This window comes from Aulonocara stuartgranti (genome assembly GCF_965226115.1).
Source record: "Aulonocara stuartgranti genome assembly, chromosome: 19".
Classification (NCBI taxonomy): Eukaryota; Metazoa; Chordata; class Actinopteri; order Cichliformes; family Cichlidae; genus Aulonocara; species Aulonocara stuartgranti.
In genome coordinates this window covers 9722819-9747241 of record NC_138955.1, presented here as the reverse complement: position 1 = coordinate 9747241, position 24423 = coordinate 9722819, and the positions used below count along the sequence as shown (strand labels likewise).

The following is a 24423-nucleotide window of genomic DNA, read 5'->3' as shown; positions in this document are numbered from 1 at the left end:
ATAAATTACACTGATCGTATAAGTTAGGTAATTTTCATTGAGTTATTTTATGCAAAGACAATATTAGTGCAGTTATTGGTTAGTTATAACTCAAGAGTTTTTTGTGAATCAGTGACAAAAATAAATAAATAAAATAAACAAATATTGTTATTGAAAAATAATTAAAAAAAAGAATTACCTCAAATTATTGTCTTCCATCATATGTATCTAAAAATTACTACATACAATGTTTTTTTTTTTTATTTGATAACATTTGATATAAAGCTATAAAACATGAGCTGCTCTAAAATATATTCTAACACATTTTAACATCAATAAGTTGTAGAAAACTCCCTTTTAATTAAAAAAAAAGAATTACCTCAAATTATTGTCTTCCATCATATGTATCTAAAAATTACTACATACAATGTTTTTTTTTTTTATTTGATAACATTTGATATAAAGCTATAAAACATGAGCTGCTCTAAAATATATTCTAACACATTTTAACATCAATAAGTTGTAGAAAACTCCCTTTCTTTCTTTCTTTCTTTCTTTCTTTCTTTCTTGAGCTTGATGTTAGGTAGCAGCTGATCAATAATCATGATGAAAATCTACTCTATATTCGCATTACTTTACTAGAAGTTGCATTGGGCTCAACAACTGTTTTATTTTGAAAGTCACAATAAGAAGTCTTGCTTGCATGTCATTGCTGACTTCACGGTGATGATGCTGCCCCTGATGGTCCCGGACCGGCCAGGAAGGTATCCATCTGGTGTGTGTGTGTATATCTCCTTGGGAAGTGCCATCCACGGATTGTGTTGAATTGTGTTGAGAAAGTATCCAGTGATCCGAGTGGAGCAGCAGCAGGCCCATAGAGGAGGTATGTGGTCCACGTCGTCAGAATTATTAGGTCTGCTATGCTGCAGTGACTGTGTCTGGGGTGCAAATCCTCTCCTGGAGCACGGAGACTTTGTTTCCATGCCCCTTGGCTACACGTCTGGTCCCTACCTGGTGTTTATACCATCCTCCCCGTGATCTATACACACCCTACAAGTGCAGCTGCATCCGTTCACCGTGCATGAGGGCAGTGTGATGATAATGTGAGGCCACTTAGATAGCAGACTGGTGCTCATTGTGGAAGAGGAGAGGAGGGCGGACTGAGAGTTAAGAGGACGCTTTTCTAGGTCGGTAATGAACGCTGTGAAGCCGATCATGCCGGATGGAGACCGGTTTCTTTGTGTCAAGTCGCACAAGTGGAAGTGTCATCATTTCACTGTGTTCACAGCTAATCAGCAAAATTGCCATATTTATTGGAATAATCATTGTGGCTGGCGCCAATTTAAAAGCACGTTTGGTTTTTACGAGGGATTTATTACATTTATTTTATGGACGAACAAGAAAAATATCAAATAAAGAGCATTTGAGCAATGTAGCCACGAAAGAAGCCTTGCGTTATAAGTTTGTAATTACCTTTATTTTATATTAAAGGTTTAGTGTATCCTTATTTATCGTGCAGTGATTTCATGCAACTCAAGCTCCTATGTTTAATAATAACTAACCGCCGACAACTTCCGTACTGGTAACTGAGCTATAGGCCTCCTGATATAGTAATGACTTTATTATGCCTGTAGCTGTCCCCTCAGGCTTTAGGAGGGTAAAAAAAAAGCACCTGTGAGTATCAATAGATGTACATGTAATAATGGGATATCCATCACATTATCAGCTATCAGATGTGGATGTGTAAGGAGTCCATGCCTTGCAGTAAAGTTGCCGCACCCTCATACGCACGCATCCTGCATGCACACATGTACGCAAGCACGCAAGGATGGAAACACACTCACACACTACATCACACCATTAATACAGTGGTGTGGAGGGAAGGGAGGGTGTAGGTCTTAGAGACTGCTTCTTTGTCACAGATGAGCCGTTAATTACTGACAGTAATTATATCTGTGCTACCCAACAGCTGATTTAAAGAAAATATTGTGTGTGTTTATTTATGACTTTTATGAGTTAAAACGTGTTTAGGACAGAGCAGATAAGAGTAGAGGGGCCTTTAGGACCAAGAGGCCTCGGACAGCCTTACTCAATAAAATTGTCTTTGGAGTAATAATTTGTTACTTACTATAAATTAATTTAATTTTACATGAGAAATGCCTAAAACCTTTGGAAGTTTTCATACTGCCTGGAATAAAACTGTGGATTGGTCCAAAAATAACCTGATTTAAACATGTAAAACTGGAGTTAGCTGTTAAAATATGAGGGCTTGCTACACCATCCAATTCACATGTGTGTGTATTTTTATCACAGCATTCACACCTGTGAGCAGTTAAAATCTAGAGGTGACTATTTCAGATGATAACATGATTTTAGATAATGTAAGTGAAAAATGTGTACGTACCAACCATCAGTTTAGGAAATGGAGTAGAGGCAATCAAAACCATTCTCAGTTTAAGCTAAACATATTTTTACATGTTTTCTTAGGGTTAGGTTTAGGGTTAGGGTTAGATTCTTGTAATATAACAATACAGTGAGTGTAAGCAGTGTTATGCTCCTTCGGTCCTTTCAAAAATAATAGTCCCATTGACCCTTGCTTGCCCTATTGTGACCCTTAACTGGACGCAGCTTCTTTCTATTTATTATGACGCCTCTGCACACTGAGCTGTCAGGTCTCAGGCAGTGACTGACACAGCCTACTCAGCCTTGTAGCTGATGTCAGTCACAGTGTGACAGACTGGTCCCAGAGCAGCATTACTGATCCTTCTCTCTCCTCTGTCATCTTATTCTACTGTAAAAATGAGGTACTGTAAACAGATTTTTTTCATAGAAATACTGCAGATTCCTTTGTCAGGTGGTTATAACTTTTCTTCTGTTTTGATGTACACTGTGGTTGCTTTGAATCAGATTGCCACCCTTTAGTATCTACAAAAAGCAAAAAGTATTCAGCTGTATGTTTCCCTCTTCCTCGCAGATCAATAGCCATGTCTTCCAGCTCAGCGATGGTGCGGATCCTTATAAAGGGTGGCAAAGTGGTGAATGATGACTGTACCCAGGAGGCTGATGTTTACATCGAGAACGGCATCGTCCAGCAGGTGGGGAAAGAGCTGATGATCCCAGGTGGGGCTAAAGTGATTGATGCCTCAGGGAAACTGGTGCTTCCTGGGGGCATCGACACTAGTGTCCACCTGGAGGAGAGCTTCATGAATGCCACCACAGTAGATGACTTCTACAGCGGTACCAAGGTAACAGTCTTTTCATATTGTCCCAAATTTAGAGAAGCAAAAGAGCAAACTTCATGTTTTATCACCTTTGTCACAACAGGAAAGATTAAGATTCAGAGACCATTGAATTATTGAAAAAAAGGTTTTTTACTGATGTTAATTTTAGTCACACTGTCAGTAATGCATCATTATTCTGTTCTTAATATTTGGAGATCAAATATTTAGGTTATTTTAGGCAGGAATACTTTTGCTGTCAAAGTTAGAACTAAGAAGTCAGACCTCAGACACAAATTTATAGGTCACTCCTCCTTCCCTTAAGAGAGCCAGAAGTAATATATCTATTACTTTGCAAATAAGCAGAGCACAGAAATTACGTCAAAAACTGGCACATAGAATAGTAACGAAGCATTTAATTTTAAGATCTAGCTGCAAGCAGAAAAAGCAGACAAACCAGCGGTACTAACATTAACAATAGCTGTTACTAAGGATATAAGAAGCATTTATAAAAATAAATGTCACTGGGTTGCATCCAGAGTTTATTTCTCCAAAATTAGACAAAGGTGTTTTGGCAATTTTGCTCTTGGCAAGGGTGAATGTTGGAGGCTGATATAACCGGGATACCCCACTCTGCTTCAGGGCACTGTGATGACTCATCACCCTGTAGTACTTTCAGCTTTCTAAGAGGTGACGGATGCTGGGAGCGAACAGGCCGGTAGATGCTGGTGACAGACACAATTCTTTGCTGCTTTCCATCTCCGCCAGTCATTCCTCTTCTCTGTCTCTCTCCTGGCCCCTCCCTGCCTGCTCCAGTATAAGTCCAGAGAAAAATGCAGATCAGTATCTGTTTCCATGGATACCGGGGTGCTGCTGCAAAGATTGCCGCAAAGCCTTTTCACTCACGCTATTGTGCTTGGAGACAATGGTTCCCAGACCCACGCCCCCCTAACACCCGTACTCCGTGCACGCCGCTCGAGTCTCTAGGGTCAGCTGACAGATGCTCAGTGAAGCATGAAGCACAAAACACTTGTTTGGGTTATTAAGATTTTCCTTAACTTGTGTCTGAAACATCTAAATCTGCTCGTAGGAGGTTAAAAAGTAAGAAGTGCTGATGCTGTAAAGAAATGATATAGTTTGTAGGTTTTAAAAAAACATGATTACACTGTAAGGAGCACTCAATCCTGTGCTTTAACTGCTGAAGGATTTATATTTCCATCAGCAAGAATGTAAAGATAACCATTAGCATTAATGGTAATTGAAGCTATCACTTTTATGCTTGGACTCGGGGCTGTGCTGATTAGTAGATTAAAGTTGTTTTAGTAGTTCATAATTTCTAGCACAAAATAGCACAAAATGGATTGCTTCATAAATCAATCCATTTTGTGCTATTTAATCATTTTTAAAGAAGCAAATGATTAAGTTTAAGGATTTAATTTAAGTTCGTGTCATATAGTCTCAAATTATTTAAGTCTTAAATTGCAGCTGACGATTCTAAACAAACTGAATAACAGCTTTTAAACTGAAACATCTCAGTGAAAAAAAATCAACTATTATAGCAAATGAAAAAATGTCAGAGCAGGAAATACACCACATGTTTTTTGCAACTTATTTGACAGAATTAAATTAGACATTATAAGTGACTTCAGAGCTACTTTTGTTGTTTTTCCAGGCTGCTTTGGCTGGTGGCACCACCATGGTGATCGGACATGTTCTCCCTGAGAGGAACGAATCTTTGCTGGAAGCCTACGAAAAGTGCCGCAACTCAGCCGACTCCAAGGCCTGCTGTGATTACGCTCTGCACATTGGAGTTACTTGGTGGGGACCCAAGGTACTGGAACACTGTCGCTCTATGTCATTGTAATACGTTTCGCCTCCACGAACACTTCTTCTAAAGTAAAAACTCAACTTTGTGACTTAAATTATTATAAATGACCAGTGTGTATAAAGTATTGCAATGGGTTTCTAAGCCCCCCCCCAAATGCAATATTAGGAACAGTTAGCAGCACTTTTCACATTTCCTTTCTCACAAAGTACCAGAATCTATTCGAAATACCTGGAATATGTTTTAAAATCCTTGTTAAATTTGACTAACTTTGTAATAATGAACTTGATGATCTTTAGCTGCTAATATGTCAAAGTACAAATAAATGCAAGAGACTTGTTATTTTTAAAGAGGACCTGTTATGCTAATTTCCAGCTTCTTATTTTAAATCTAGTGTTCTGCTATGATAGCTTTGAATTTACAGCTCAGATTAATCCTTATTCATATTTTGCTTGCTCATGAACATCTGAGTTCATCTTTTGTCAGAAACGAGCTATTTTCGCTCCCTTACCCCACCCTTTAAGACGACTTCTTTTGATCTGGTTGCCCCTTTACAACCAGTGGGTGGGGCTGTTGTGCTCATAGCTAGCTGTGTGCCTGAGATGATAATGCTGACCTCATTCTTTGAATCTTTAGCCATGTTTAATATGAGCCTCCACCACTACAGGACAGTCAAGGTAAAAAGAAAGAGCATCATTTGCCAATTCTAAGGTTTTACACATCAACACAAAAAAACAAAACAAACCCCATAAAAACAAAATCAGGTCCTTAGCAGGCATTAAAATGAGGTAACTGTAATCTACAATATATTACACATTACACTGTGTCATTATTTATTATATCCTTTGTATTATATTTGACAATAATAAGGAAAAGCATAGCAGATCCTCTTTAAAATAACTATTTTTTGCATTCTCCTTAAATCAGGCTGGATTTCATAACTGACTTAAATTAACAAGTAAGAAATGACCCATATTTGCTTTATGACTTCATAGTTGTTAAAAACAATACTGGAACAAACTATTTATTTCAAAAATACCAAACTTTTTTTGTAAAAATAAGAAATCCACTTTGATCCCACCTACTTACAAGAATAAATACTGTAACTCAAATAACGGCATTAAACACTCAAATTAACTACTTCAGTTTAACCTTTTTTTTCTGGATAAGGATATTTTGGAGATTGAGGCCACATTTGAGCTTGTGTCATTGTTCCCCTTGTACAGGTTCGAGCTGAGATGGAGAAGCTGGTAAGAGACAAAGGAGTGAACTCCTTTCAGATGTTCATGGCGTATAAGGACATGTTCATGCTGCGGGACAGTGAACTCTTCCAGGTCCTGCAGCACTGTAAGGACATTGGAGCCATAGCGAGGGTCCACGCTGAGAATGGGGAACTTGTGTCAGAGGTAAGGGATTTACTGGGAATTACAGTGTGTGTACGCAAATGAAAATATTGTTAAAGTTATTTAATTACATTTTCTATATATTTAAAAAAAAAACATTATTACTTTTTTTGTCAGGGTGCCAAGGAGGCATTGGATCTTGGCATTAGTGGCCCAGAAGGTATTGAAATCAGCAGGCCTGAAGAGGTATAAACATTTATAATTATAACTCTTAATGATATCCAAACTCTGGTCAAGGATATGAGATATTTTTTCTATGATTGAATAAATTCCTTGCTTTGATTTACTGTGATTTCCTTGCAGTTGGAAGCAGAAGCAACCCACAGGGCGATTACCATCGCCAACAGGGTGAGTAGGATGTCAGAAAAAATGCAGTATAGAAATCAAAATAAGGTCATTATAAACTCTAGGGATGTTAAACATAAAACATTTTAATCACCAATCTTAGCACTGCTAACACTGCAATTTAACTCCAATGATTAATCTGCACAGAGCTGTTTTTGTTGGACAAAATTGTCTTTGTGCACAACCACAGTTGATTTTAAACCAACAATCAGGATGTGATTAAATTAAAGGGCAGACTTTAGGCTTTAATTTAAGGGCTCTAACAAAACTATTACATTAGTTGTTTAGCAACCATTTTCATACACAGTGCCCCATTTTCAGAGGCTGAAATCTAACTGGATGGCTGACTGACAAACAGTTTAAGTAGGGATTTTACCCTATAATCTAAAACACCTTAAGACTACAGTTATTATCATTTGGTAAATAAAACTGAAATGAATTTAATTGAATTGAATTTGAATTGAATCAGCGAGACAGCAAAACTCTGGAAGTGGTCAAATCAACAATCTGACACTTTCTTGGAAATAATGAATGCGCGGGCCAGCTCAGGAACACCTAAAAGCCTGAAACACCACAAAAGACAGCTAAAGTGGATGATTGCACTGTTCTTTTCTTGGTTAAAAAAACAACAACCCTTCAAAACATCTAGCCAAGTCAACAACACTCTGGAGGAGGTAGGCGTATCGTTGCCAAAGTCTGCAATCAAGAGACGCCTTTATGAATATAAATACACCGAAGCTTTAAAACAGGGTGCAAACCACTGCTTACACCCAGGAACAGGAAGTTCAGATTAGACTTTGCCATAAAACATCTCAAAGAGCCTGTATAGCTCTAAAAAACACAGATTTAGCAGATAAAACTCTAAATTAACTTGTACTAGAACGATGTAAGCGAAAAGTATGTAGAAATTATTTTCATCCATGTAGTTTGTCCAATTACTGTACTTTTGAGACTTTGAAAATAAGGATCTATGAATAAAAATAACTGTACTTCTTCAACAGTTAATGCTGCTTTTGTATTAAAAAGTCTGTACAAGCACTTGTGGACCTAACTATATAACCTTTTTGTTTTCTGTTAGGCCCACTGCCCAGTTTATCTTGTGAATGTCTCCAGTATGTCTGCTGGAGATGTAGTGGCTACAGCCAAGATGCAAGGTGAGGCTCTTTATCTTTTATATTTAGTGTTACTATCTTTGAAGCAAGTGATGTGCATTAAGGGAATGTATTTCTTTGATGAGATTTGATCTACTGTTACTTAAATGTCTGCTTTGATGATCCTAAAGTCAACTGAAAATCAGTGTTTGCTTGTCTTTTAAGCTCCTTGCACTATTATTCTAGCTAATATATGTCCTTATTGAAATGTCTGACCACAGGTAAGGTGGTCCATGGAGAAACAACAACTGCCCACACTGTCCTGAACGGTATGCAGTACTATCATCAGGACTGGTCTCATGCAGCTGCCCATGTGACTGTGCCTCCTCTCCGCCTGGACCCCAATACTCCAAATTTTCTAATGAGCCTGCTTGGAAAGTGAGAAAAAAAATACTATAACATCTGTCGTTAAGTTTAATTTAATATGAATGTTTCTTGTTTCTTCCACTGATTAAATAATTAATAATAAATATGACTTCCTTTGTCCTGCTTCAGCGACACTCTAAATGTTGTGGGGTCTGACCATCGTCCATTCACCGTCAAACAGAAGGCCATGGGCAAGGATGATTTCACAAAGATCCCTCATGGGCTTCCTGGCATTCAGGACCGTATGAGCGTCATCTGGGAGAAAGGGGTGGTATGTGTGGCTCTTTTGTTCCTGTGTGGCTGTCAGAGAACTTTCACAAATAGGACATCTGTTTTGGTGGTTATGAATGTGAGCTTTTAACAAACAGACAGAACGGGCAGAAGAGACACAAAAACATCTTGGTCTCCTTTTACTGGGTCAAATGATTTAGTAGCAGTTTGTGTTTTGTGTTTATCCCTAGTATTAGAAATGGATTCAAATGTGTGTGCGTGTTCTCATTTTCAGATTGGAGGTAAAATGGATGAGAATCGCTTTGTAGCAGTCACAAGCTCAAATGCAGCCAAGATCTACAACCTCTACCCGAGAAAAGGCAGGATCATCCCAGGAGCAGATGCTGATGTGGTGGTCTGGGACCCAGAGGGATCCAAGTATGAAACTCAATCCATCCATTTATCGACCAGCTTGTCTCAGTACAGCTTTTATATCAAAGCTGTAAGGCTGATCCAGCGTTTGCTTTGCTAAACTGGGTCACTTCTGTCTTTCAATCTCTGCCTACAGGGTCATTTCTGTTGAAAACCAGGTGCAGGGAGGTGATATTAACCCGTATGAAGGTCTGCGCTGCCACGGTGTACCGATTGTCACCATCAGCCGTGGACGTCTGGTCTACGAAAATGGCATGTTCACGTGCGCCGAGGGCTCCGGAAAGTTTTGCCCACTGAGGACTTTCCCGGATTATCTCTACAAGAAGATGGTTCAGAGAGAAAAGGTATCAGCCTGACCTGAAATACACTTACAAAGCATCGGTTTATAAACTTAAATTTTATAATAGGATGATACGGCACAGTTGTTTCATGTATTTTTCTCTATCACCGGTGCCGCACTCCCTACTGTAATGATTGAACTTCCCATTTGTTATATAAAAAAAAAATAGGATAATTGACAAAGCAGTACTAAAAAGGCAAATATCATAGAAAAGGTTGAAGGTTGGTTAAAAATAAACCAGAGCTGCACTAATTTAAGTTAATTATATCATAATTTAGAAACATGTATTTTTCACACTATATTTCTCCTTAGTTATATGTATAATTGTAGTTTATTGTGATTTCATGTCTCATCCTCCATAGTGGAACTACAAAAGATGGAAAGCTAGAAAATCAAAAACGAATTTGTATATTTAACCAGAGTTGGCCAAATAGCTCTTAATCAATTGGGATGTTCTGTGAGAGGGAAAATGTTAGAGATTGTTGGAGCTTCCACTACAAAGCTCAGTGTTTCCCACTGATTAATCTTGATTCTGGAGGTGTAGTTAGCATCTAAGAAATTTTGCAGTGGGGTTGAGAAATATACTCAGTTGCTAAAACATGCATTGCTTTCAGTGCCCCCTGGTGGAACATAAAGCCCCTGCTAGGGGACAGCAAGGAGAGTTTGCTGATCCTATCATCTTCATATTTTTTCCTTAAAAAAAAAAAAAAAAAAATCTCAATAATTGATAAGAATTCTTGGATCAGGGTGTGTGAACTTTGTTAGATTCAGACAAGATTAGAGGATTTGAAGACTGTAATGAGATTAATTTAGAATGTCAATAAATATGTGCTACTTCAACTTATGTTCTCTACATTTTTACAGGAAGCCTGCAGCGTAGTTTGTTGAAAGTATTGTTTTTAAGGAATACTTATTGCTATATGTTTCTGCCAGTGCCAGGCGGTGAAAGCTGTGGAGCGGGAACCCTACACAGGTGAAGTTGTTGCCGTGGCAAATTCTGGAAAAAGAGACACCGGCTCTTCAGATCTGGACACTCCAACACGCCCCTGCACCCGGCATGGGGGCATGAGGGACCTCCATGAGTCCAGCTTCAGCCTGTCTGGTGAGGACCAGCTGATTCATACACATGGCATTGTGAATTTTATAATTATGTTATAGATACGCAAAAGGAGGAATTTCCATGTTAATGGAAGCTACGGGACACTGGTAGCTTGTGATTTGGTGGCGCTGCTGCTGGTTTTATAAAATGTCTAATGACTGGCCTGATGAGGGCGCTATAGTCAAAGTAACTTTGAATAACAGCACTTTAAGTCAGCTGAAGACTATAGTTGTCCCATGTTTGGGATCAAACTTGTTTGTTTAGGCCTGCATAATCAGAGCAGTACTTACTGGCAAGCTGCTGAGGTAGAAATGACGAATGACAGGCAGCAAAAAGTCTCAGTAGAAAGAGAGTAAAGGTTTCTGACAGAATCTCACCTGCTTCCAGGGTGCATGCTGAAGAACACGTCTGAAAAGGTTAAAACTCCAATAATGATTCTAACTGTGCAACACGTGTTGCTTTATGCCTGGGAAGTCACTTCACCTGGGAAGATAATAATTGGAGTGTAGTTATAGTGAACATTTATGCTGAAGGAATCCTTGTATTTGTACCTTACATCAAATTACTTACCAATAGTTTTATCAAAACCATAAATGCTTTGATTAAATGGAAAGCAAACAAACACTTCCATCCTTTTAGTTATGCTCCATTTCCTAAATCTCCCGGAACTTAACATAAGCTCTTTAGAGAAGCCTTTACTGTACCACTGCAAAGTATGACTGAGCTTCAAGTAAGTTCTTCAAGGCAATAGCAGTTGTTTGTTTTTCGTTGCCTAATCCAACGTGATCTTGTCCCCGGTTGCTCCAGGTGCTCAAATCGATGACAACATTCCAAAGAGATCCTCAGCGAGGATCCTTGCTCCTCCTGGTGGAAGATCCAGCGGGATCTGGTAACCAGTCAGAATGCTGCTACGTAAAGCAGAAGAATGATATTTGAGGAAAATGTATGGCCAAGCAAGAAGACTTGTTTTACTTTAGAACATGTGTGGAGTAACGGAGTCATGTTTTCATTTTGAACTCAGTGCTGTTATTTAGAATTGTAAAATTGTATGACGTGGCTGTAATTATACTGCAATACGGCCAGGGAAAAATGTTTGCTAAGTGGTTATTGCTACCAAATTCCAGTGAAATGTTAACCAAATATAAGCAGCAGATATAAATTGAGTTGCAGTTGAGTTACTTTGGTTATTGGATTCTGGTAGGGGAAAATGTTGAGTCTTATTAACAGTTTTAGAAATATGAAGGTGAGTCAAGGTTTTTATGATGCGATTGTGTTACCTCACTGTAAAATACGATTTTGCACTTGTATCATGTACTATTTAGATGCCTTTTTACATGATTTCATGTCACAAGTGTCACAAAATGTCTTTTTACTCAGAGCCACGATGAATGAAATGTGACAAATTCCTACAAGGATGTCGACGTGACATTAAAAAATGTCAGTTGTGAAAGGAAGAGTTGCTACTGATCAAATGATGAGGAATATCATAATTCAAGCTTACTGTTTTTTGTTATCATTTTTTTATATTGCATTATTTGTTATGTTCTTTTGATGCTACTATGTTGGAATGATTACACAAATAAGAACATGAAGTCTTTGCTCACTGGTTCATCAGGTTCAACAGCCTTATAGCAGAATAGACTTCTGTTCCACCTCCACCAAATGTGAATGAAGCTATGCTGTGAGTACTGTGCATGTTAGCATAGTTAGAAGAACTTTAACAAGCACTGATACTAAACATGTTAGCATCTTTTCTGATCATATTTATTTCCACAGAGAGCAAACAGTCTCACCCAAATGGCCTTTTTCTCACCTGAGAACACATCATCCTGTACCACTGGTGCACTTTTAACAACTTAACAACTTTGGTTCACTGTGGTCAGGGTGTTATCGGTCATCTGACTGACACGTCTAATGTAGCACACCACTGTGAAGCACATACAGTGCTCAACAAACCTATTAGACCACCACACAGTGTGAGTTACCACCGGTGCCCCAAATTAACTCCTGAACTTTCAAATGTACTTTTACAAAAAAAGAGATGAAATAGTTAAACACATGATCATTTTTTGATTCAGATGCCAAATTACAGCTATTTACTTACATTCCTCAGTAGAAACATTTATTTTAGTGGTTGAATGTTGTGCTTGAATAATTTCTGACCCAAATTTGTGCCTGCTCAAAATTTGGGTATAAAAAAGTATATTTTACTTGCCTAACAAACAATATAATTTTAGTTTTTAGTAAGTTTTTGACAGATTTATAAAATATTTGTGTTTTCTTCTTTTTATGACAGGTGGTCTGATAAAATTTGTTAAGCTCTGTATAGAAGCGGTGAAGGGATCCACTTTAGTGTTCATAAAGTTGAAATCTTCAGAGGATCAAATGCCTTCTTATGACACTGAAAGTTTGTATGTTTGTTTAGCAACTACAGAAAAGCACTGATACTTTTTCAAGTTCTCTAATACTGTATTTTTACTGTTCATTTTGTAGTTACTACTTGTGAATATTTGTCTCGGCAACCGATTCTCTCTCTTTTTTTGTATTTTGATCATGCATTCAGGATTTAGCTCATTTTAGAATCAGTTATGTTCACAAGATCTTCATGCATGTTCTAGTAAAACTCCTCCATCACTGTTTCTTTTTGGACAGAGTTCACATTTTGCTCCAGTGCATTATGCTGTGTCTTTTCCCCACCTAACGTACACTGGTGCTGAACAATGTGTCGTCACATTGAATCCTTTTATCTCCTTTTTTCGCCCCTTGGAGCTCTCTATCACATGATGTGAGTGCAAATAAACAACAATGAAATCAAATCCTGTGTCTGATTCCTGGCTATACTCGATATACTGCACATTCTTTCACAGGAAAATTACAATTTTATCCAGTTTTATGCTTTTACATTACATTTTTCATACTTCTCTATATTTCGCAGACATTTGCCATTGCTAGTAACTCTTTTGGCTTGTTAGGCTCCTTCGTCACATTTCACCAATAACAATTTTCACTTAATAGGACAAATGTAAATAACTGAAAACAGATGGCATATATAATTAGACAAAAAATATAAGAGTGCTTTTTCTTCTTTTTCAAAAAGGGTCTGACCACTTGATTGGAAACTGTCAAACTAAATTAAATTTATACTGTAGATATAATAGATACAGATCACAACTAAAATACTGGACCCAGCAGTATTAACAGCGGTTTGCACATTAAATCAACCCATAGAAATTCTAAAACAGTTCTTTTGTAAAAAATGATCACTCCACTTTGTCCTTCGTTCACATATCTTATCCAGCAGCAGATAAAACAGCAACATGTGAAGCCTGACCCCACAAAAACCTTAGTCACTCGCAGTCCTAAGATCCAACCAGACACATCATGTGTCTCTTAGCTGGAACAGGCCAAAGTCCTATTTATAATGAACCTTTAACAGCATGGAGTCGGGCGCACGCGCAGTAGAGGCTGAATTGTTGCAGCCCCAGACAGGGCGGCCCGTTACCAAGCACTGCACCGCGCAGGGTCTGACAACGACGACAGCAACGGGCATTGACATAAGGAATACTGCCAGCGTGATAACACCACAGACGCTCCTGAATACAGTGAGTATCGCCGCATTTACGCCCTGCCGACCCACCCCGTCTCTTAAATCTCTCCTTTTTCTGCGCGTAAAGGGGTTTAACGGGGAGCTGTGCTTTATTCCCATGCAGCGAGGATATTTCCCGTGCGCTGACAGTCCTGAGGTATTCGGGGAGGCCTGTAGAGGGGGCCGCTATGAGAGCAACACCCAGCGTTGCGGCTTTTTTTTAACCAAAAGCACCCAGCAAACGAGCACATTTATTGTTCTCAGCTCGGGTTGAAATGTCAGACCCCCGCCCATTTGCTCTTGCTTGACTTCAGCGGTTTGCGCTCAGGATTTTATTTATTTATTTTTTGCTGCAGTCATTATGGGAGCTTTTTCCAAGGCCCGATAGATTTTTGGAGAATAGATAGACTTCCCTTCGTGCCCTTATTTAATAAATGTACGCCCACTGCGTGGTCCTTTGCTGCTCATGTAGCTGAAACATTGTGATTTTTTCCTCATCCTGGCTAGTAGTTGCTCGTGGGGTTAGACGCTACAGCCATGCAATTTCAGTATAGCCAATGGCCCGTGGGAGAATGCGTTGCTGAAGGTGCATTCACAATAGAAGTGTTATCATCAGAAATCACAGCACGATTCAGCATCAAACTAAAAACTGACAGACGTGGTTTCATTAGTCTTTGGCTGTCAGGTGCAGACAGAGCGGCGTGTGACCTTAAAAAGCATCATTTTAAAGTCGCCACGTTGCCCGTGTTAATATGCATATTGGTGCAGGAAAGGTCTGAGGTGTTACAAGATCATTTGGACATGACACCGCATTAACAGGCAAGCAAAGTGAGCACAGAGAAGGCTGGAGATGCCAGATGTGTAAAGCTGCTGACAAATACTCCGGATTTTTTTCTCTCTGTATAATCAGGGAGGATTATGCTTGAAACACATTTTTAGATTAGAACTGAGAATAAAGATGCTTCTTAGGGACTCAGTTTATGTCTGAAAGTCAAATTTCCTCCCTAAAAGCTTGATATCCCCATTCTCAGTGGGCTTTACAGCTGCAACAGACTGTGGCCCAGCCCCAGGATTTACAGTCAGACAGGGGGTGAAAAAATAATTCCTAAAAATTGAAGAAACTGCAGTGCAGTTTTGGAATCTGCCTGTATAGATTATAGGGTTTAATATTAACATGGCCCAACGAAGAAATCCAGGTCAGTACAGTAAAAAAAAAAAAAAAATGGATTCAGTGAAAGTAGTGCAGTGATGTAGATTCACAAGTTAATGAAGTCAGAAGTCTGTTTAACATTTCCTAATTCCAGCTTCTTGAATGTGTTGCTATCTCTTTATGTTTAACCGAGATAAACATTGTTTATATAGCGCCAAATCACAGCAACCCTCGGGTGCTTTGATACTGTAAGTTAAAGACCTTATAATATTAGAGAGAAAACTCCAACAATCAGTTGACACTCTATGAGCAAGTGCTGGTGACAGTGGGAAGGAAAAACTCCCTTTTAACAGGAAGAAGCCTCTGGCAGGACTAGGATTAGGGAGGAGCAGTTGTAGCTGGTTGGGGGTGAGGGGAAAGATAAAAGAGCAGAGGGAAAAGGAACACATGGAAGAAAGCCACAGTTTAAAAACTAATTAATAATGATTGTTAATTGTTAGTGATAAAAAGCCATAGTGGTGTAGTAGATAATGGCATAATAATCATGTATAGTAGGTTTATATGTTTTGCAGTGTTTGCATGAGAAATAGGCACATTGTTTTTAGCAAGTAATTAATTGCAATAATAATCATTATTTAAGGCCTAAATAAGTCCTGTTTCAGTCTTTCAAATCCAATATAAGAAGCTTGGTAAATGTTATGTACAGTAGTTGGTAGCTTGGTTAAGGAGCATGCAGAATGGTTACTTTGCCTAGATTATACTATAAAAACAATCCCTACATTTTTATACTCATACCTTGCACTGACCAATCAGAGAGATTAATCATTGACCAATATTCTTCCTTCAACTTCCATTTAAGGTTTTCAAGTCTTGCTAACAGGAAAATGTAGCTGAGTGGTTGTTTCTCTCTTTTCGACTCAGGGATGGCAGTGAATGTGTACGCAACATCTGTGTCCATTGACAACCTCAGCCGACATGACATGCTGGCGTGGGTCAACGACTCTTTGCATCTCACTTACACCAAGATTGAACAGCTCTGTTCAGGTGAGGCCTGAGGTTATTTTTTCCCCCTGAAATAAGCTGCTGAGGTAATTTTGGGGCAACTCTTGACCGAAATAACGAGATCGATTTGTTGTGTCTTTATGTTTTCAAGGAGCGGCGTATTGCCAGTTCATGGACATGTTGTTTCCGGGGTGCATTCTTCTGAAGAAGGTCAAATTTCAAGCCAAGCTGGAGCATGAATTTATACACAACTTCAAAGTTCTTCAGGCAGCTTTTAAACGGATGAGTGTCGACAAAGTCAGAATCACTTTATTATGGTTTTATTATTTATTTCATTTATGATACCTGAGATAATTAATTGTTTTACCTTTCATACTGATATACGTGTGTGTATCAAGTGGAGCTTTTCAACTATTTCCTGTTTTCATTGTCCAGATAATTCCTGTAGAAAAGCTTGTAAAAGGGAAATTCCAGGACAACTTTGAATTTGTGCAGTGGTTCAAGAAGTTCTTCGACGCCAACTATGACGGCAAGGAGTATGACCCTTTACTAGCCAGACAGGGGCAGGACGTGGCCCCTCCCCCCAATCCAGGTGATCACTTTATCCACAAACCAAAGAGAAACCAAGGTAAAGCCAAACATTTTGCCTTTGCTGCACGGTCTTGCTGAGCTTTGGATGGCTCAAAAGCGCTCCCTGCAAGCAAGTGGTGTGAGCAGCACGATTCACAGAATGACTTCTTTGATCCATCTCACTGCCCAGCATTCGCAAAACCATGACACTTTAGGTACAAGTGAGTCATTGGTAATATTCTAGTAATCGTCACAGTGCCTAGTGGGATGCAGCGTTAGTTTGGCAGAAAATCCACATTTGTTCTGATCGATCATGATCAATAATGCCCAAACACCTGCAGAAACAGCAAATATAGTTATCTCCCCAGTGTCCTGCATCGAGCGACTGATGCAACACTGTTGCAGCTTTGTCTCTGTTAAAGCTGGTTTGATAACAACAAATTCTTCCCTTTCTACTAACGAGAGTGGTGTCAGCCTGAACAGCCTCGCCCTGTCTCTGTAAAAGCTTTTTGCTTGAAGATCATGGCAAACAATCTAATTTAAGCTGTAGTATGTCATAAGCCTGCTTTGTGACTTTGTCACTAGCAAGCAGTGTGTTATAAATGGGAAGAATGATTGCACTTATTTTTAAAACTGAAAATACCATAGACTGTATATAAAAGATGGATGTCACTCATTGCATTGTGGGCTGCTGTTTCGAAGCCTCAAGTCTGGCATTTACCTTATTTGAACATGAGCGTCCGGTTTTTGCACTAGTTAGCCATCTTGGTTAGCCAGGTGCTAATAATGAACAGTTTGAGCAACTTGGAAAACAGGCTTAAAAATGTGCGTAGTAGAAAAACTGAACAGCCAGCTCCTTAGCCTGTTGCACCCTGAAGAATAGCAATTATTTTACCATTATTAGGCCCATAATTTATAACATGAATATCATTTGTAATGTATCGAAGCAACCAATACATTGTGAGAATTAAGGGCATTTTTTCACTGACTTGTGCACAGTCCCAAAAACTATTTGCAACCAGGAAAGCCACCCCATCTTGGCCAGTAAAAACAAAAAACAATGATAAATAAAAATAAGTTTTGCACTACTTGATTAGCGTTACTTTTAAGACCTGGAAGCCGCTTCCATCTTTTATATACAGCCTGTGGATAATGTGTTCGCATGTTTTGTCTTTGAGTTTATCTGAAACACCTTTGCTTAAGCACTTATAGAGGTTTAGTAGGCAACAGGTCTTTTCGTTTTTAAGATCTTGAGTCAAATTAAAACAACCTTTGGTCATTTATATAAATGAATCGATAATTTGGCTATTTAACCTCAGCACTCTAAATATGTGTCATTTCTATCAGTTTAGTTGTAAAACAATTTGAAACCTTTTACATGTCAAAGGCATAAAATTCTTCTACAAGATGATTGCATCAGCGCTCTATAATGTGCTATATCCATCGCCACAACTGCTAACAAGCCAAAATAAGTGCAATAAATCTGTCTTAAATGAAATGCTGAACCACTCCCACCATCTCTAACCACTCCAGGACCACAGAGGACATCCCCAACAGTTCCCAAAAACATGCCAACACCGCAGCGGGTCCAACATAACACTCCAGCCTTGAGGAAGAATCCGACTTTGTCAAGAAATGGGGGCAGTGATGCTGAAATCATGGAGCTAAATCAACAGGTAGAGTTGAACGGGAAGGACAGAAGGCCGTGTGGCTCTTTTGTTCTGATTTCATCCTCCAGACTAGTTTTTGACTACCAGCTTAAGCACCTTTTTCTGTTTTTCTAAGTTGATGGAGTTGAAGTTGACTGTAGATGGCCTTGAGAAGGAAAGAGACTTCTACTTCAGCAAACTACGGGATATCGAGTTGATCTGCCAGGAGCACGAGAGTGAAAACAACCCCATTCTCAGCAGGATAATTAACATTCTCTACGCAACAGAGGTATCTAGCCATTATAACAGATATATAACAGATTGCCATACTCTCTCCACTGTTGACAGTGAAAAGCAAGGAGAGCAGAAGACCTGATAAAATATTATCAGGTTTTCTGCCCTTCTTGCTTTCAATTCAATTCAATTCAATTCAATTCAATTCAATTCAATTCAATTCAATACAATACAATACAATTCAATTTATTCAACGCAAATCACAACATCAGCTGTCTCAAGGCACTTTTTTAAATACATACAGAGAAAAACCCAACAATCATATGATCCCCCATGACCAATTTAGAATTAGAATCAGAATCAGAATCAGAAAGGGTTTTATTGCCAAATGTTGAACAGATTTACAACATTAGGAAATTAGGTACTTTGTGTGAGACATACGATAAGACAAACACTTAAATAAAAAGAAAAAGTGCTAAGCAGATTGATATATACATGAATGCAGGTGATGATCAGTGCAAAAATGTAACAGGTGTGGAGAACACAATACAGGGTCATGGGAATCCCCCAGCAGCCTACGCCTATTGCAGCATAACTAAGGGAGGATTCAGGGTCACCTGATCCAGCCCTAATTATAGAAAGGAAAGTTTTAAGCCTAATCTTAAAAGTTGCAATAGTGTGTGTCTCCCGAATCCAAACTAGAAGCTGCTTCCATAGAAGAGGGGCCTGAAAACTGAAGGCTCACCTTCCATTCTACTTTAAATACTCTAGGAACAACAAGTAAGCCTGCAGTGCAAGAGCAAAGTGCTCTAATATGGTGATATGATAATATATATATATATATATTTTTCTGTATCTTAGGAAGGCTTTGCACCTCCAGATGATGAAGACCTCGATGAGCAAGCTCACCTGGACCAGGACGAATACTGAACCCATCGTGTCCCTACCCTCAAACATCTCCATCTTTCTTCCCCTCTTCTTTTTCCCCTCATTTTTTTTCTCCTGTTTGCACGCTTTCTGTAAATACTCACCATCATCCCAGCTTTCTGTCTGTGTTTTCCTTTCTTTCTCATGTGCATATCTGTTGGTAACCTCCCCCTCCATCCTCTGGCCATCTACACACTCTTCACAACATCTCCGTATCAATATTTGCTGCTCCTCCCTGCCTCCATTTACACAGTAACAATAACAGTAATGTATGACACATCCCCAGTTATTTCAGCATGAGTAATGCAGAAAATAGAGCCGAGAGCTGGCTGGCATGGAGGTTGTTATGGCGAACAGTTGAGTTTAAGTCTGTAAATATTACCGACATTTTGATTACCGAAGGAACAATGTCTTTGCTCTTTATGGAGTAACTTATTTGCCTTTGGTGCGTTGTTAATACTACTGTTAGAGCACAGGACAACACTGCTCCCATGTGCAATCAGGACACTCCTTGAGCTACTAAAACTGTAACAAAACTGACTTTTTATTAACACTTTATTATTTATTATTTATATTTCATTTAACTTTCTGTAGCAAAATTGGTGCAGACCTACTGTACGTGAACTGAAAGCTGAGGCCATGTGTGTTACTCATATCGGTTTGTGCTTCAGTCAAGCTTTTGGTTTCTGTGACGGTGGGTCCATGGCATGTAGAAATGCTGAAGGAAATTCTTTGGTGTAATGACTCAAGACTTATGATAAGTGCTCTGCAATTATTCATTATTGATCAGCAACATATCTGAGCATGAGAATGTTACACATTGACTGTGAATGAGTGATATTTTGTATGTGTATTTTGTGTGCAGATTTTCTTGGATGTCGCACGATCCTGGTTAATTGCCATTGTATCTTTTTAGGCTGACATACCGCAGTCTATTTAGGTGTAAAATGTAAAGGTGGAAAGGCACCTGGATTCTGGCAACTTGGTTATCGAGTGTAGCAGATCTAAAGGTTTAACTCTACAATATGAAAAAGCCTGACACTGAATTAAAAACAGACATTTTCACATGTTCTACTGCTAATCATGCTGTGTTTATACTTTAAATTTGCTGTAAAGGGTTGCCCAGGGTTTTAGGGGTGTCTCAGAGAAAGTCATTATTTAGAGATCTAAGACCAGTTGACTGGTCATCAAACAAGGAACTCTCCTTGTCCTTCCCTAGTTATTTTTACTTTGCAAACTGGCTGTTATCTACTCTGGAACTCGCATTCATCAACCATATAAACATCTACAGAACACTCATCTTTTGAGTTTTGAATAAATAAACAGTTGTGAAACAAGTTGTTTTTGGTGTATTTGGGGTGATGCATTGTGGTGAATGACTGGGATTGTATTAGGAAAGTTAAAATGTGTTAACGTAGCTAAATTAAACCTTGCAAACTATATGTTTTTTTAAGACTTTACCTGAAATTAGAAACTAATCAGCCAAGCCGTTAAAGATGACTGATGACGTGAATAAAATTGGTCACCTTTCATGACCTGAAATACAGCCCAGGGAAATCACAGTATACGTGTCAGAGATAATTATACCACAAACTGAATTGGTTGTATAACTATAAAGCAAGGGTGTTGCTAGGATCTTGAAATCTCCGTGCTTCACAAAGGTTTAATTCACAGAATGATCCTGAAATTAAAAAAAAAATCAGTGCAATTTCATGTCTTGGGAGCTTGGAAAGAAAGTCACTGGACTTCTGTAAGTTTGTTGAAGATGAGTTTCCTCTCATCAAAGAAGCTTCTTCAGTTCTAAAACCAAATGGTGGAGAGCCCCAGGTATTTACACCCTAGTGGGAGTTGTCACTTAAAAGGTCATGACCCACTATTGATCATGTGCCTCATCCTTTTGCCAGTTAATAGAATTATCCAAAATGTCAATATTTTTTCTAATATGACATTTGCCATATTTCCAGTCTTCTTTTTTTTAAAATCTAATATTTTTTTCCTCAAGTGTATTAAGTCATAAGATCAAATGTGTGTTAATAACAGTTAATGTTCATAAGATTATTTTTGCAACATTAAAATGGTAAAAATTGACCACCTTCCCATTGATACTTTTACCCCTAAAATAAAAGTTCAGTCATTAATTCTAATGCTTATAATCTTAGAGTCATGAAGCTACAGTGCATGACAATACATTTACATTTAATAGAATTCAATGTATCATATAAAAACCAGTGAACATTAGTGAATGTTTCAGAAAGATATAGGGACTCAAAATGGGCACTACCAAGACCACTAATGAACTGAAGTACAAACAAATTCAGGTATGAAAATATTGATAAATCACAGATTGGCTGATGGAACATTCATATACGCATTATTTGTGTTTAAACAACTATTAGTAAATATGGTCCAGTGACACTATACATTCTTTTAATGGCAGGAAAGAAATCTGCCACATTGTGTTCTAGCTGGTACAAGGAGATATGATCATGAAAATATGCACTTTTCACAGCAGATGGCATTTCAGTGATTATTTTAACATGTATCATTCCTTTCATTTAGATGAGATAATTTCAGGATCCTGGAAGTCTGCAGAACTAACTTCTGAGGAATTCTGGTATAAAATGATAAAGTTAACCCTGTAAAGCCTGAACCACGAAACAATTGCCAGAAAATTCTAATTTGCTTATTTATTTTTGAAAATGGAGTGGTTATTGAATCTTCTGACAAAATAAGTAAATAAATATGTATTTTCCAACAAATGTTGTTACATTTGGTCATTGCTTGAAGATATATTGTGCAATTTGTTTAGTTTTTTTTTTTTGGGGGGGGGGTGGGGGGGGGGGGGATCACTCTGATGACGTAGCGATCTCAAAAACCCTAAAAAACCTGTGTATCAAATAGGATATTTTTGCCATTAGAGGGTAAAGGCTTGCTCAAATCATGTGATTTGTGAGTAGATGTCATAATACAGATGGAAACCAAAAAAAATACTGATATCAGAAATCTTGCCTTTGACTACAGCTTCTGTGTCTTTATATTGAGATATCAGTTTATACTGCTTAGGGTCCTTCTGCTTGGCATAATGGTTGTCACACTCATGGCTAACTAAGGTAAAACTGAGACATCACTAGTAAAATTTATCTCACTGTGCTTTATTATCACATGCACCTCAATAAGGAGACATCATTTTGAAGGAACTGAACATGATTTATTGAAATACAGCTATTTAGCAATTACGCCCCATAGTGCTATGTAGAACAGGAAGTAGAACAGGACCCCTGGAGTCTAGACGCTGGTGGTGGAGATGAAGCAGGTGGAGATAAGGGTGAGGAGCTCTATCTGGCCAGAATGAGGTAGGGATGGGGAAGAGGCAGGAAGTAACAATGAGAGTCTCAAAGGCTGAATGACAGAAAAGCAGTGCGATTTAAAGATCATCACACAGAGGCTGACTGGTTTGCAGAAGGGGGACAAGAAAATGACTGGAGCAGAGTGATGAATACAGAGTTAATTTAGACAGCAAGGGAAAAGTGAAAGTGTTGCAAGGAATAGAGAAGCCTGACACCCAGTAACGATGAAAGATGAGTGAATCTTGATCTTCCTGCATAGATTAATTCTAGGAATATTCAGGTCTTTTGCTTGTCTTTTTTTGTGAATGAAACGTTTTCATTTTTTTTTAATTGGAAGAAAAATGTTCTGAAGTTCTACGTTTCAGCCCTCTGGTGGTAGTTGGAGGTGTAGCAGGTTTCTTTTGTATATTTTGTATTTTGTGTAATGTTCGGTATTTTGAACAGCTCTTACTATGCACATGATTGTTTTATTGGTAAAATGAACACAACAAAAGAGGATTTCTGTTTTTTTTTTCAGATTCTTTTTTTAAAATTCATCTTTGGTTTCCTGAACTATGCAATCTGCACTCAAAAATCACAATATAATGATAACCCTTAGACACATAGTATTATGAAATTTGTTTTAGGTGGCTGGAGTAACAGATGAGACTGTTTCAATTTCCAGAAACTTTAGACAATCACTGCAAACACTGAAACTTGTTGATGTGTTTACTCAACAAGTTGACACAATTCCTTAGGACACAGTAATATACATCATTATGTGTTTTTTAACCAGAACACCTGCTCCAGTTAGAAATATGTGAGACTGAAAAGAATAATTTCTGGCACTGAATAAAATTTAGACATGATGTAAATTATAATTAAAGTATGGCCTCAGAGATTTGGATCTCAATTAATGAGATCCATGGATAAACTGTTATGTTAAGTGACTGTCCCACTTCAAACAAAGTGACAGTTTTTGGCTACTCGGAGGTGAAAAATGACCATAAAAGGATGCAATAAAAAGAGGTATAAAACAGGAAAAAATGACTACAAAACACTACAAACAAATATGAGGTGTGGAAAAAAAACACCAAAAGGAAATTGTCATGTTAAGCAATGCAAAATACTGTAAAATAATGTATGTAGATGCAAAATTGCAAAGAAACACAAACTCTCGACAAAGATCATTATAGCAATTATTATTATTTTTAATATAGATCACTAGAAAGAGGCAGGGCATATTTTTTTTAAGCCACTCCTGTAATTTTGTGTCTCTTTCAGAGTCGCTCCGATGTCCAGTTTGCTTTTTGTATCAATTTGGTGGATTTAATTTTATGTGTATTCTCTTTTTATGACACAAGAGGGCGCTATTTGTTTTCATATAAACAGAGGGGTATAATTTCCCATGCAGACTCTCCAGGTGCAGGTGTGTTCACTGACCCATGCTGTAATTTGAATATTTGCTATATATTCCATATTATCATCCCAGAAAAAAACATTTTTGAAAAAAAGTTTTTATTATGCGATGATAAAAAAAATCTTAAAAAAGATATATTTTAAATATTTTACCGGACTGACAGCTAACCTAGCTCTGATTCTGACACACAA

At 38.2% G+C, this 24423-nt stretch overlaps 2 protein-coding genes across 3 annotated transcripts; both read left to right on the top strand.

Annotated features, from left to right (window-relative positions):
* Positions 1-706: 706 nt before the first annotated feature.
* On the top strand, positions 707-13184 carry dpysl5a (dihydropyrimidinase like 5a). Of its 2 annotated transcripts, none has more exons than XM_082516947.1 (13): positions 707-862; positions 2954-3224; positions 4870-5028; positions 6249-6428; positions 6543-6611; positions 6729-6773; positions 7849-7924; positions 8143-8299; positions 8417-8558; positions 8793-8935; positions 9066-9273; positions 10203-10371; positions 11176-13184. In XM_082516947.1, exons 2-13 carry the CDS (start codon positions 2964-2966, stop codon positions 11259-11261), a joined length of 1695 nt encoding a protein of 564 aa, XP_082373073.1. In that variant the 5' UTR covers positions 707-862; positions 2954-2963; the 3' UTR covers positions 11262-13184. The 2 variants fall into 2 exon arrangements, with proteins under 2 accessions (XP_082373073.1, XP_082373072.1); XM_082516946.1 differs by lacking the exon at positions 707-862 and adding an exon at positions 2723-2783.
* A 623-nt stretch (positions 13185-13807) lies between these two features.
* mapre3a (microtubule-associated protein, RP/EB family, member 3a) lies at positions 13808-20823 on the top strand. Its single transcript, XM_082516590.1, has 7 exons — positions 13808-13970; positions 16026-16148; positions 16258-16403; positions 16542-16698; positions 18210-18352; positions 18462-18614; positions 19421-20823. The coding sequence occupies exons 2-7, from the start codon at positions 16028-16030 to the stop codon at positions 19487-19489; spliced, it is 789 nt and encodes a 262-aa protein (XP_082372716.1). The 5' UTR covers positions 13808-13970; positions 16026-16027; the 3' UTR covers positions 19490-20823.
* The last annotated feature ends 3600 nt before the right edge of the window (positions 20824-24423 follow it).

Excerpts from the sequence above, each read along its gene's own strand:
- dpysl5a (XM_082516946.1), top strand. Across the intron at positions 6,429-6,542 it reads ATGGGGAACTTGTGTCAGAG|GGTGCCAAGGAGGCATTGGA; the intron begins GTAAGGGATTTA and ends TTTTTTTGTCAG. Across the intron at positions 8,936-9,065 it reads TGGGACCCAGAGGGATCCAA|GGTCATTTCTGTTGAAAACC; the intron begins GTATGAAACTCA and ends CTCTGCCTACAG.
- mapre3a (XM_082516590.1), top strand. The coding sequence starts at position 16,028 with ATGGCAGTGAATGTGTACGCAACATCTGTGTCCATTGACAACCTCAGC. Across the intron at positions 16,699-18,209 it reads GGCCCCTCCCCCCAATCCAG|GACCACAGAGGACATCCCCA; the intron begins GTGATCACTTTA and ends TAACCACTCCAG. Across the intron at positions 18,353-18,461 it reads TCATGGAGCTAAATCAACAG|TTGATGGAGTTGAAGTTGAC; the intron begins GTAGAGTTGAAC and ends TGTTTTTCTAAG.